The sequence below is a fragment of the Rasamsonia byssochlamydoides genome (assembly GCF_041956645.1).
Source record: "Rasamsonia byssochlamydoides strain NRRL 3658 unplaced genomic scaffold VTN77scaffold_30, whole genome shotgun sequence".
Lineage (NCBI taxonomy): Eukaryota > Fungi > Ascomycota > Eurotiomycetes > Eurotiales > Trichocomaceae > Rasamsonia > Rasamsonia byssochlamydoides.
This window is the reverse complement of record NW_027192413.1, coordinates 15,861-29,072: the sequence shown is the minus strand read 5'-3', so window position 1 is coordinate 29,072 and position 13,212 is coordinate 15,861. Positions and strand designations below refer to the sequence as shown.

General features: G+C 49.9%; 6 protein-coding genes across 6 annotated transcripts; 3 read left to right on the top strand and 3 right to left on the bottom strand.

Annotated features, from left to right (window-relative positions):
• Positions 1-15: 15 nt before the first annotated feature.
• On the top strand, positions 16-1,024 carry VTN77DRAFT_4383 (uncharacterized protein; the record flags this gene model as incomplete). Its single annotated transcript, XM_069420436.1, has 2 exons — positions 16-281; positions 331-1,024. The coding sequence occupies 2 exons, from the start codon at positions 16-18 to the stop codon at positions 1,022-1,024; spliced, it is 960 nt and encodes a 319-aa protein (XP_069277776.1).
• A 478-nt stretch (positions 1,025-1,502) lies between these two features.
• Positions 1,503-2,395, bottom strand: VTN77DRAFT_4382 (uncharacterized protein; the record flags this gene model as incomplete). The annotated part of the gene is made up of 4 exons (XM_069420435.1): positions 1,503-1,570; positions 1,647-1,764; positions 1,891-2,183; positions 2,317-2,395. The coding sequence occupies 4 exons, from the start codon at positions 2,393-2,395 to the stop codon at positions 1,503-1,505; spliced, it is 558 nt and encodes a 185-aa protein (XP_069277775.1).
• A 498-nt stretch (positions 2,396-2,893) lies between these two features.
• On the bottom strand, positions 2,894-5,147 carry VTN77DRAFT_4381 (uncharacterized protein; the record flags this gene model as incomplete). The annotated part of the gene is made up of 7 exons (XM_069420434.1): positions 2,894-4,290; positions 4,340-4,469; positions 4,525-4,604; positions 4,654-4,744; positions 4,801-4,844; positions 4,901-4,979; positions 5,046-5,147. 7 exons carry the CDS (start codon positions 5,145-5,147, stop codon positions 2,894-2,896), a joined length of 1,923 nt encoding a protein of 640 aa, XP_069277774.1.
• A 280-nt stretch (positions 5,148-5,427) lies between these two features.
• VTN77DRAFT_4380 (uncharacterized protein) lies at positions 5,428-9,041 on the top strand (the record flags this gene model as incomplete). Its single annotated transcript, XM_069420433.1, has 4 exons — positions 5,428-6,291; positions 6,347-7,473; positions 7,532-8,087; positions 8,151-9,041. The coding sequence occupies 4 exons, from the start codon at positions 5,428-5,430 to the stop codon at positions 9,039-9,041; spliced, it is 3,438 nt and encodes a 1,145-aa protein (XP_069277773.1).
• A 796-nt stretch (positions 9,042-9,837) lies between these two features.
• Positions 9,838-10,500, bottom strand: VTN77DRAFT_4379 (uncharacterized protein; the record flags this gene model as incomplete). The annotated part of the gene is made up of 1 exon (XM_069420431.1): positions 9,838-10,500. The coding sequence occupies one exon, from the start codon at positions 10,498-10,500 to the stop codon at positions 9,838-9,840; it is 663 nt and encodes a 220-aa protein (XP_069277772.1).
• Positions 10,501-11,045: 545 nt separating this feature from the next.
• On the top strand, positions 11,046-12,847 carry VTN77DRAFT_4378 (uncharacterized protein; the record flags this gene model as incomplete). The annotated part of the gene is made up of 5 exons (XM_069420430.1): positions 11,046-11,279; positions 11,352-11,494; positions 11,551-11,677; positions 11,750-12,706; positions 12,767-12,847. 5 exons carry the CDS (start codon positions 11,046-11,048, stop codon positions 12,845-12,847), a joined length of 1,542 nt encoding a protein of 513 aa, XP_069277771.1.
• Between the last annotated feature and the right edge of the window lie 365 nt (positions 12,848-13,212).

Sequence of the window (13,212 nt, the reverse complement as noted above, 5' to 3'; positions counted from 1 at the left end):
GACCAAAGTGAACTGATGAAAAGATGTTCTCTTGCTTCTCATCTGCTCGAACCACTTGGCGCGGCGACCCTCTCATTGGGTGATGTAGAGCCCAAGTACACGGTGAACTTCGAATTTGAAGGATCGGATAATGCCGTCTTGCGTCTAGAGGCAGAGTTTGGCAGACACGGAGGCGCCCAGGAATATGAGGTTGCCCAGCGCCGCTGGGTTAAGTCGCAGTCGAAAGGACAGTTTACTGATGGAAGACCACCCCTCCAGGCCGTAGTGGTCGATTCTGAACGGTAAGAGTCTCCCGCACATGCTCAGACTAGGGAGCTGACATCCAGGCAGTGCCGACTGGCAGTTAGAAATCAGAGCGGTTCAATTCCATGACCCTTCGAACCTTAGCGCAGCTATCCAAACCTTTAACCGCGAACTCGCTTTCAGAAAAGGAGTTGCTGGAGAGACGCTCTCTACCAAGCCCAGAAGGAGAGTCATCATTCCAGACTGGGCTCCCGTCTGCCGCGTTATTGAAAAAGCTGCCGTTCAATACCGCCTCAAAGGTACAGATTACACGCTAGAAATCGCTCGTTACGATGAGTATCGGCGCAATAGTCCTTCCGTGTTCCAAGGAAATGTGATTCAGACTATGCCTAATAGAATGCCGGACGTTCCTTCGAGCACATGGGGGGCATCGATATTTTCCGCGAATTGGGACAATCTCCTGGGACAGCATGCTAACGTAAGGGTTGGCAAAGTCGCAAGTTGGACTCCAACTTTGAACACCTTTTTCCTGGCAAAGGAAGATCAGGATCCCTCGGACATGCAAGCGGGCTTCTGGCGTTTCATTAGCCTGGTTAAAGATGTGGCGGCATTACTCGGGAAACACCAGGAAAAGAGCGCTCAGACTGATACAACGGACATCAGTGGGCCGGGTCCGAATAATTCCAAGAGCACGGACACCAACAGCCAGGCATCGTCCCAGGGTTTGGCATCGAATGAGGCACCCAGAGTCCTGGATGCAGAGCTAGGAACTATGTTCTAATGAACACAAGTTCAATGGTTGACAACAAGACAGAAAACCTCCCTGCCATCAATTTCAAAGGGAGCCAAATTTTTTTTTCTTTGATCATCTTGAACTTGGTACATGCAGTCTGTTCCCTTGTCTGAGATCTACAGCACGTTTCCCAAGACAATCGTCATTGTCATTGTCCAATGGGCCCAGCCCCCTCCTATGCCTTTGAACCAAATCTCAGGCCTTTACGCGGATTCCGTCCCGGACATGCTGCTTGCAGAACCCTTGATCAGTTGATGGTAGTCCTCTTTCACTCAGATCATTTGCACAATCCAGTTCTGCTTTTCATTCGTGTCTGTTCTTTGCCAGCACTCTCTCTTATTGCCCCCCCCCCCCCACCAAACCCCCAATCATAATGATTGAATGTACCTAAATGAGACATGAGCCATATCAAGTTTGCACAAAGTGTCTTGAGTTCAGGTACCAATAGCATATGATAAAAAAATGTTCAACCGGCACCAGCCCCGGCGGCAGGAGTTGCAATGGCTTCTCCGCTTAAGACCTTTTGTCGAAGTACTGGACAAGTAGTCAGCTACCAGTGTTCCACACGCTGAACGTAAAGATAGCAAAGCCGATAAATATCCAAACTTACCATCTTCGATCACTCTCAAGTTGGCGCTCTTCCCTTGTACAATCTTCTCGAGATCCTGTAGATTTGTGTCCAGTTCCTTCACTTTTCCGTTGTAGAAGTCAATTGCCTTGGAAGCGGTCTAAAATATTTACCATCAGCATTTTTCACAGCCCGAAAAGAAAAGGGGGGTGAAAACGAGTATACAAAACTTCCTCAAGAGCCAACACGAAAAAAGCTCTTAAGTACAGAAATATGTACCACGCACCTTCTCAACATAGAACCCCGTCCCCACATCCACAATCACCTTCTCCCGATCCGCCAGCTTCCCCTTGACATACAACGAGCTGGTCAGCGGGACCAGAATCTGATCGCCCAGCGGATTGTTCTTCCTCTTCTCTTCGGACCCGATGACGCCGTCGTTGATCGACCGGACGCAATCCCGGAACTTGGACTGCGCGGCGCGGAGTTTGGCGTGCGAGTTGGTCAGGTGTTCGAGTTCGCTGCTGAGGCGGGATTGGAGACTGCGGAGTTGTGGTACGGAGAGGGTGGTGATGTCGACTGCTTGCGAGTTGGAACTGTTAGGTAGTGCTCTTCCTTCTCATATATCTGATAACAGAACTTGGTAGTGGTTGGAGGTGGGCGCGCGGTTTATCTGAAGTTATTAGGGGGGTCTGCTGCTGCTCAAACGTACCTGGGCCGCCTGACGAGGCTCCGCCTGCTCCTCCTGCAGGACTTGAAGATGATGATGCGGGGGTATTCTGTGGTGGCATTTTTCTGCTTTGCTTTGTCTTTCTGCGATATCCTTTGAGATTTTTTGAGGATTCCTAATATTTTCCGTTCGGCTAGTAAGGAAATAAGTATAGAAAGAAAAATGACGTGAGAAAATAGAAAAGGTAGTATGGCATAAATTAAATTCGTCTTTTGGTTCTCTGAGGTCTGTGTCTCTTTTTGGATGCGCGTGTTGATGTTGGGAGTTGCCCGCTAGATCGTGGCAATAGTGGCCGTAAACTCCATTGCGGGGCTGCCGCTCGAGTCCACAGCCTAATGCCACGCACAGCTGACAGACCTATGTACTAACTACGGAGTACAACGGAGCATCTGTGATCATAGTCGATTCAAATAAGTGGAATGCAATGAGAAAAGATCTAAGTATAATTTGGATGCTAATAATACAGGATATATCTGCTAGTGTACAAAGTCTTTCCTTAGCGGAAACCATCTACCTTTTCAATGCTCCTTCTATACTTCTTGCGACGGATATGTTCGAATCATAGCCTGTCAAGCAACGACCTTACAAAGTCTGAGAGACGATCGACTGGAACTTGCTCACGGAGGCCATCCAAACGACGACACTGCACCTCAAGCTCTTGCCGCTGTCTCCACCCTTTCCCAACAACGACAATCACTGGGTAACCGATCAAGTCTGCGTCACCTAGCTTCCATCCAATTTGCTTGTCCCGATCATCCAGGACAGCATCTATTGGGGCGCTGTGGTCGGAGGTGAGCATGTCGTATACCTTCTCAGCTTCCGCCTCGAGACCCTTCGTGGGCACAACAACAACCTCATAGGGTGCGATTGCTTTGGGCCAATTCAGACCTTTCGAGTCGGACAGAACGTCGGCTATAGCCGAGATCATGCGAGAAACGCCAATGCCATGGCAGCCCATCTGCATCGGTACTATCCGATTTCCCGCATGCGAAGTGGCAGAGTCGGCTGAGCGGTCTAGCATCGAAGGTTCGACCGCGATAGAAGCCTCTAAGACTTCACTATACCGAGTTCCCAGATGGAAGATGTGGCCGAGTTCAATCGCGTTTTGAGCCCGCAGAACTCCATGTTCGCATTTCGGACATTTGTCTCCGTCGATCACCCGAACCAGGTCAAGGCCATTGCTGGTACCAGGGAAGCGATCCAGCATTGAATATTCGATGTCATCTTTGAAGGTGTTGATTTCCTGAGGCAACCCACTCAGAGGCGGTCGACTGTAGACTTTGACCTGTGAGTCGTACAAATCCAACAGCCGGAAACGCCCACGAGTTGTCGATGTCGACTTCGACTCGCGTTTGAGTTCTTCGAACCACAGTTCCAGAGGATTCTCCACGCCGGCGTCCAAGTCGACGCCTGCTGCTTTTGTAATAGCCTTGACAGCGTGGGAATTGACTTGTCTTTCCACCGGCTCCGCGGAGTCTGGTCGCATCAGATATTTGGGATACCATCCCCGCACCAGTGTTTTCCTATCTTTGGAAATAGCCGTCCAAAGCCCTGTTGATACGGCTGCCGCCTCTTGGGAACCTAATCCTGCTGTCGTAGGATCTGAATCAGTCCCCAAAGAGGTCTCCGATCTAGAGACATGTGCCTTTCCATCTGCGATCTCTTCATTGTGAACATGACTACAATGAGAACAGCTGATGACAGTGTCCTCCCCCTTGGAGCTTATGATGTGAAATTCATGGCTCAAATTCCCACCCATATTGCCGGAGTCCGCTGCAGCAACAAGGTAAGGAATCTTCAGCTCGTCGAATAGCCGCATGTAGGCATGTTTCACTGCCTCGTAAGTTTTCAGCGCTTCTTCAGTGTTGTAATCAAAGGTATAGAGGTCTTTCATAATGAACTCCCGTCCGCGAAGCAGCCCTTGTCGCGGTCTTGCTTCATCTCTGTACTTTCTTGCTGTTGGGCGTTAATTGCTAGAATTCATGCCTGTGCAAAGATGACTCACTAATCTGGTACACTCTGAGCGGCAGGTCTTTGTATGATTTCACCAAGCCAGCGACCAATGTCGTAATTTCCTCCTCATGTGTCGGAGAGAGGAGGAACTGAGAGTCCTTTCTATCATTGAATCTGAAAACCTACGAGACTATCGTCAGTGGAAAGCAGCCCGCGGCGATGTGATGATGCTTTTACCTCTGATCCTTCCTTTAATCGCCCGGACCGTTCCCATAATTCCTGCGCTGATATTGACGATAGAGATAGCTTGGATGCGCCTAATACGGTCTCAGACATTGGCTCGCAAATATCATGCATAATACCTACCAAGTGAGCGCATATGCTTATCGATGAGCCTTTCTAGCTTCTCTTGTACCCGCAGTCCAAGAGGCAGCATGTGGAAGATACCAGAGTACGCCTAACTATGAAATTAGGAGCGTCGTTGGATTAATTCCATGGGAGAGATCTTCCAACCTGTCGAAGAAAGCCGCCTCTGATCAATAGATCATTTGCATCTTCTATGAGAAGTTGTAAGTAAAAATGCAGAATTACAGGAGTAATGAGTAGGCAATACCCTTTTCATTATCCGCCGCCTTTCTGGAGATTCCACCAGTAGGAATCCAAAATCCTGAAATTCGAGCACGACCATCGTTCTAGAATTCATCAGCAAGAAACCTTTAATTATTTAACAAACGGCTGCTGAGGATAGAAATAATTACATGATATGGGGCTCTTTGGGCCGAAAAGAGCTGGATTCGACGGATACATGGCCGATAGACACCCGAGAATCGACCCGGAATTCGGCAGAGCCCGAAGGTCATAGAAAATAATTTTCAGAATGGCAAGTAAACAATTCCTTTCAAGGAGTAAAAAAAATGTGTTGTTTTAAAATGCAGAATTATAAGAAAATCTAAACTCATATTGGGGCACTTCTCGAAAAACGGAGCGTCCCGCGTTTCAGTGTCTGGAGGGTGGCCCGAGCTTCCATTGATATCGGCGATCACAAAACTATTCTCCGGCGGCCTCACCATAATTTTGGGGTTTCAGCCGGCAGAAAAAAATAGCCCACGGCTCTCTTCTCTCCACCAGACAGCTTCAGTAATGGCGAAAAACAAGGGGAAGCGCTCTGCTGGTGCTGAGTCTGCCAGTGGAAATGGAGCCACTGCAGGCAATGATCCTGCATCGGTCTCCGGCGAGACTCTGCCCTCTCTGGACGAAAGCGCACTGGCGAGCCTGACCCAAAAAATCGAGCAGAAATTGCAGAGCGGTAGCGGCGCAAGCAAGGACTCCCAGAAGAAACAGAACGATTCTGCATCCAGCGCGAAGAAGAAGTCAAAGGAGAAGTCAAAGGACTCTGCGCAGAAACCTGAAGGGGAACAGAAAGCGAATCAGGGCAAAAAGCGCAACCGCAATGGCGATGTCATCGCGAGGGAAGAGAAAGACGGAAAAAATAATAAGCCTTCGAATTCGAAGCCCCAGGGTGATAGCAAGGATGACGTTCTCAGACGAGAGATTCTAGCGCTAGGTGGGAGCAAGGAGGATTTTGATCTCCTTGCTGATGTTGATTCTGGATCCGAGGTGGAAAATTCTGCCAATGGCACGAAAGGAGTCAAGGGCCAACCGGACGAAGATTCGTTACGAAAGGAGCTCAGAAAGCTTCTAAAGGGTGCAGGACAAATCAAGCTGGGTGATATCGGTGAAGAAGAGCTAGAGAAAGAGGAGGACGACGACGATAGCGAGGATGAAGATGACAATGGGGGTGTTGAGGTTGAAGACAGCGTCTCGACTGCCAAAAAGACGCCTCCACCACCTCCTTCCAAGAAGGCCACCAAGGATAAGAATAAGAATAAGAATAAGGATAAGGATAAGGATAAGGATACGTCTAAACAAGAGTCTTCTGCAAAGAAAGAGAAGGACGTGGGTCAAAAGCAAGGGGAGCCTATGCCAAAGGAGTATTCGAAGTTGGTCGGTTTCCCTGTGCTGGATGATTTTGACGAACCTGACTAACATTCCATCCCAGACAATTCCACCCAGATCTGACTGGTTTAACACGCCTCTTCCTACTATCTCCACCCCTAAGGTTACTACTGGGCTTCCCACATATCTTTTGGAGAGAATACGTCAGCTCGCGATGTCCTTCTTGGAAAAGGAGAACCAAATGTATAACCAAATCCAGCAAACGTCGTCCTCGTCATCCCACAAGTTCTACTCAACCATTATGACGTCTGGAACGCTCAACGACAAGATCTCTGCGCTCACCCTGGCAGTTCAAGAGTCTCCAATACACAACATCAAGGCTTTGGAGAATCTAATTGGCTTGTCCAAGAAGCGAAGCCGTGCTCAGGCTGTTGAAGTTCTCAGGTCTCTTAAGGATATGTTTTCCCAGGGCACTTTGCTTCCGAGTGACCGTAAATTAAAGACGTTTGCGAACCAACCCTCGCTCGTGGCTGCGTTTCAGAGCGTTGGGAGCAAATGGACTGAGAGAGATCCTCTACCTGGAGAGCTTCAGCCTTGTCATCTCATTGTGTGGGCCTTTGAGGACTACCTTAAAGAACAGTACTTTGAGGTTTTGAAGGTCCTGGAAACGTGGTGTAATGATGAGATCGAATTTTCGCGATCTCGGGCCGTGACCTACGTCTACGAGCTCCTGAAGGAGAAGCCCGAGCAAGAGGCTAATCTACTGCGTCTCCTCGTCAACAAGCTCGGTGACCGTGGCAGAAAGATTGCGTCACGAGCTTCTTATCTCCTGCTTCAGCTAGAGCAAGCACATCCCTTGATGAAGTCGACCATCATCACAGCCGTGGAGGAATTTATTTTCCGACCCGGTCAGACTCTGCATGCGAAATACTATGCTGTCATCACGCTTAACCAGACCATCCTCAGCAGTAAAGAAGAAAAGGTTGCAGTTCAGTTACTCGACATCTACTTTTCGCTCTTTGTCACTCTCCTGAAGCCGGCTAAGAGCGAGAATGCCGAGCGAAATTCAAAAAAGCATCCAAAGTTTGGCAAAGGCAAAAAGAAGAAGGACGCCAAAGCTGCCAAGACGAAGGCTGGAGATCAGGACGATCAACTCCGAGAAAAGCTGATCTCGGCTGTCTTGACCGGTGTCAATCGGGCTTACCCCTTTACCAGCTCTGACACCGAGCGGTACGTGTCTCATCATTTCCATGTTTCCATCTGTCTTAGCTAACTGATCTTCCTCTAGTCTCACCAAGCATATCGACACCCTGTTTCGCATCACCCACTCGTCAAACTTCAACACGAGCATTCAAGCTCTCATGCTCATCCAACAACTCACAGCGGCACATCAGGTTTCGGCCGACCGGTTTTACAGGACGCTGTACGAATCGCTCCTTGATCCACGAGTGGCCACTTCTTCAAAGCAGGCTCTTTATCTCAACCTGTTGTATAAGTCATTGAAGAATGACATGAATGTCAAACGGGTGAAGGCGTTTGTAAAGCGGATTGTCCAGGTTCTGGGATTACATCAGCCATCTTTCATCTGTGGCGTATTTTTCCTGATCCGAGAGCTTGAGAAGACGTTTCCTGCTCTCCAGTCGCTTGTGGACCAGCCCGAGGAAGATGAGAGCGACGAGGAAGAGGTGTTTAGGGATGTTCCTGACGAGGAAGATGGGCAGCAGCAAGTTGAAGCGACGAAAACTGCCGAAGAAACTCAGTCAGGAAAGCAATCCAACCGCTATGATCCTCGTAAAAGGGATCCCCAGCACAGCAATGCTGACAAGAGCTGTCTCTGGGAGCTTGTAAGTCTCAAATTTTCTCCGCAGCTCGACGTGCACAATTAGAACATTGCTGACACAGTTCAGATTCCTTATCTTACGCACTTCCACCCATCTGTCTCCGTTTCTGCATCTCATATCCTTTCCCATGAACCTCTGTCCGGAAAGCCCGACCTGACCCTGCATACGCTGACCCATTTCTTGGATCGTTTCGTCTACCGCAATCCCAAGGCATCTGCGCCATTGCGCGGTTCGTCGCTCATGCAGCCTCTTGCTGGCGCGGAGAACCAGAATCTGCTTGTCGCGTCCGGTAGCATGTCTGGGAAAGGCCGCACTCAGGAGCCAGTCAATTCCGAAGCCTTCTGGCGGAAGCGTGCCGAAGAGGTGGCAGCAGAGGATGTCTTCTTTCACGAATACTTCAACCGGCTGGGCAAGGACAAGAAGTCGAAGAAGGAAAAGAAGGCTGCGAAAGATCCTGTTGCCCGTGACGAGGAAGCCGGCGAGAGCGACAACGAGTCGGAGATCTGGAAGGCGTTGGTCGAGTCGAGACCCGAATTGGAAGCAGACGAAGACAATGATGATGACCTTGATATGGACGATCTGGAATCTGCATTCTCTGACGAAGATGGTGAAGATGGAGAGCAAGAAGATGGCGACGTCATCTTCAATGAAGAGTCCGACGAAAAATCGGAGGAGGGAGAAGAAGGAGAGGAGGACAGTGATACCGGCGCAACCGAGAAGGCGAAAGGACAGTCTTCTGATGAAGACGAAGACGGTGACGCCTTCGATATGGACGTTTCGGACGATGAAGCATTCCGGGACAGTGACGAGGAGCTGCCATCGGACCTCGACGTGCAGACAGCGGAGAAGGAAGACAAAGGCGGCCGCAAGAAACGGCGCAAGCTCAAACACCTGCCTACCTTTGCCTCTGTCGACGACTATGCCGCGCTGCTGGCCAATGAAGATGATGGGATGTGAGAGTCAGTGCTGCAGATTATTTAATGCTGTACGGAGTAGTGTACTTTGTATATACCTGTCAATACTTGGTGTTTCAACGCAATTCCACAATACGTTTGAATTGTGTCAAGCCAGCTGATGAATGATTATTCTGTGGAATCAGTAGTAAATTGACACTATCTACTCGAAGTCATTTACTCCGTAGAGTCTGTACACAGGTAAATCAATATCCGCAAACGGCAATTAGGAAACTGCAGGTGTATAAAACAGCTTACTAACAAAATATGGAGTACACGTGACTTGAAAACAAGTGCACACAATACAGACTCCTGTTATGGCGGCATTGGCGTTGGTTATTTTTTTTTCGGTATGTATAGTCCTAGTCTGCTAGGTAGGTGACAATTTTCTGCATGCCTACCTAGGGTTGCGCCTTCCTGATTTGGGCCTTGGCCATGATGTCATGGTGCAGGTGCGGTTGACTTGTCCGCTTTCAGGGAAAGAGCGATCTCAACGCGATCTTGCCAAGGCCCAAGGGACCTAGCAAGTGCCAAGGTGCGGCTGGCCATGGCGTGACATGCAAGCCTGCAACTGCAAGTCGAATTCCTGACAGTCCCAGAGCCGAGAGCACCCCTTACTTGCTGCACGTGGAAAGAGACATCTCCAGATTCATTCCATGAGATACTGATCAACCTGGTATTAAGAAATGCACATCATCATGATTCCGTATATATCTACAGTATGAGTGCGATGACTCGGTTTACCACCTCTGATGCAGATTGGGAGACTGGATCAAAATCAGGGACTGCTAGGTACCTACCTACTTAGGGAGGTTAAGGTACAGAGTACAGCGCAAGCCCCGCGGGGCGGTCGTAAGTCGTAACCTGTCAGGCGGTGCTGTTGCCCGCCTTAGCCGCCAGGGTTTGCCCATGGCGCACTGCTCCGCGCGGCAGACAGACATCGGCGATGCCGGGAGCGGCCCTTGAAATCCGGCATTCGAATCGAGTCTTGAGTAACGAGGTACGGCGGTCCGACAGACGATGCCGAGAATCATCAATATCATATAGTATTTGCCTGTCAATTCGGAGAGAGTTGTCCTACCGCACTGATTGACTGTCAAGGGCAAGAGAGTTGAGTTCGCACCTTCCTCTATGGGAACGAGACGGCAGAAGCATACGGGATGGATCAGCGGCCACGGTCGGGAAGTAACTGCGGGCCCATTCGGGGGAACACAGTCATTAATTGCGTATCTACTGAGGAATTCATACCCGAATTTAAGTCGGATTATTTTTCGAGGAAAGACTCTACTCTGTCGGACTCCAATGGTGAACTGAGCAACTGAGCTTGAAGTTCCAGAACAGAAAGCTTCAAGATAGCAATCCCCACCCACGGCTCGTGCTGCCCCCGGATCCGTGGGTCTCGACGAAAGCACTCCGTACAACGTAACCCAAGCTGCTGCATCGCGTTGGATCAATCGCTGCATAACGACTTTTTAGGCCGCAATCACGTCATCCATGTCCCATACAGCGTGCTCTGCAGCCTCCTTGACAGCTGCTCGTAGATCGATTATCAGGCTAGCTCAACCTTGTTTTTATGTGCCTTCGTAATTTTTCTGAGGACGAATCCTGTAGCTATTATTGTTAAGTACTAGACTGGCGACAGCTTTCTTCAGCTCTTCGCTGCACCTAGACGAAAAGTCGTCCTGCTACTGTTTCTGATTGGGCCTCTCGTATCGCAATTGGGATCAGCGCAGGTCTAAATTACCCACAGCTCAGACAGAATCTTAAAGATTTTACAACCTCGTGCTGAGACCTCGTGGTATTTCCCCCCCCCCCCCTTTTTCCGCCGCTATATAGAGGTTTCAGTTCCTCGCGGTCGTACATCGTTCGGCCAGAAGTCGTTCAGCAGGTTCATACGAGAGTAGATTATCCAGAAACGACAGTACATGCATTCGAAGGTCACCAGCGTCCGATCCCTCTCCTCCGTCTCTTCTCGACTCTTGCAAAAAGAGCGCGTTCGTTTTCTGAAATGGCGTTGAATTCCCATTCGCCTGCCAATGATGCGGCTGAAGAATCGATCTTGACTCAAGAACAAGAGACCAAGCTCAAGCAGGAATATGACATTGAAAGTCAACCCCGCAGGGACAGCCGGATTGCGCCTGTCCATGCGGGTCTTGACGCAGATGATCGCGCCAGCGTTGGCAAGCAGCTCGAATTGGAGGCGGAGAATGCCATCAAGTACAGGACATGTAGCTGGCAAAAGGTTCGTTTCTGTCAAATCGTCCCTGCGTGTATGTTCGAATTGGATCTCTTATTCTGACGCAACGTGATGTAGACTGCTGCCCTGCTCTTCTCAGAGTACATCTGCCTCGCCATGATGTCGTTTCCCTGGTCATACTCCGTCCTTGGCCTGGTGCCTGGTCTCATCCTGACGGTGTTCATTGCTGGTGTCGTGCTTTATACGTCGCTGGTTATCTGGTATGCATATATCCTCTATCCCTCTTCGCGCAGGGATGGCACTGAACCCCACCCAGGAAATTCTGTCTGCGCCACCCGGAAGTTCGCGACGTGTGTGATATCGGCCAGTACTTGTTCTGGGATTCCAAGATCGTGTGGTATATAACTGCGATTATGTTTTTGTTGAACAACACTTTCATTCAGGTACCTCTTTCGACGAATCCAAGGAAAAGAAGAAAAATGAAAACACGAACAGAATCTGATAATGCTGTCTAGGCACTGCATTGCTTGGTCGGTGCGGAATATCTCAACACCATGACCGGTCACCCAACATGCACCATCGTCTTCTCTGTCGTGACTGCCGTGATTTCCTTTTTTGTCTCGCTCCCACGGACTTTCAGTGAGCTCTCCCGGCTGGCCACCTTCTCAGCCTTCTTTACCTTCGTGTCAGTGTTACTCGCCACCATATTCTCCGCCATCGAGCCGCACCCAGCCGGCTACAACCCGGACCCAAACCATGTCACAGCTGACGGCACCAAGATGGGAGGAGAGCCGACAGTGTTGGCGATTCCTGCCGCCGGCACCACCTTTGTCTCGGCCATGAGCGCCTTCATGAATATCAGCTACACCTTCATCGGCCAGATCACCCTACCCAGCTTCATTGCGGAAATGAAAGAACCTGAGGAGTTCTGGAAGTCGGTCACGGCGGTGACCATTGCCGAGGTGATACTGTTCAGCCTGGTCGGGTCCATCATCTACGCCTACACTGGCAACCAGTACATGACGGCGCCAGCGTTTGGCTCGCTTGGCAATGAGGTTTACAAGAAGGTAGCCTTCTCGTTCATGATCCCAACCCTGATCTTCCTGGGCGTGTTGTATGCCTCCGTCTCGGCCCGGTTTATTTTCTTCCGTCTGTTCGAGGGCACACGCCACAAGAGCAGTCATACCCTGGTCGGATGGGCCTCGTGGGCGGGCATCCTGGCTGCCCTCTGGATCTTGGCCTTCATCATCGCCGAAGTCATTCCTTTCTTCTCGGATCTGCTCTCGATCATGAGCTCCCTCTTCGACTCGTTCTTTGGATTCATATTTTGGGGCGTGGCCTACATGCGGATGCGTCATGAGGATTACGGCCCGGGGTTCTACAAGAACCGGGGTATCCGAGGCTGGATTGGATTCATTGTGAATGCCTCGCTCATCCTCATCGGGCTTTACTTCCTGGGACCTGGCACATATGTGAGTATCCCTTGTGCTTGAATCCATGGCCGACAATTGACCATACTAACCTATCGACAGGCCTCGATCGAGACCGTTATCCAGAGTTATCAGGCTGGCACTGTGGGAAAGCCCTTCTCCTGCGCCAACAACGGACTGTAACGAGGTCCCATAATTCGCCATGATCTTCGTGTAATCCGTTCCTCATTTACCGTTGTCAAGACCCTATAAGAGCAAAAGAGGGAGTAGCACTAGTATTCTTGTATATCTTTGCTTGGACGTTTTCAAAAAAAAAAAAAACTACATGTCCCCTGATGCAGCGGGAAGAACTGAGCTTATACTCTGCCGTAGCAGGCGATCCTGAGCTCCAGAAATAACAGGCAAATTTTGCTGACGATTTCTCTTTGTGCTGTCAAGTAACGTTGCTAGTGTGCAAAGTAAGCTATCTGCAGCTAGGCAGCTCGTTGGAACTTCCGCTCCTCGGAAAACCCTTATCTCCACGTGACTTTTCCGTTATCGTAGCTGCG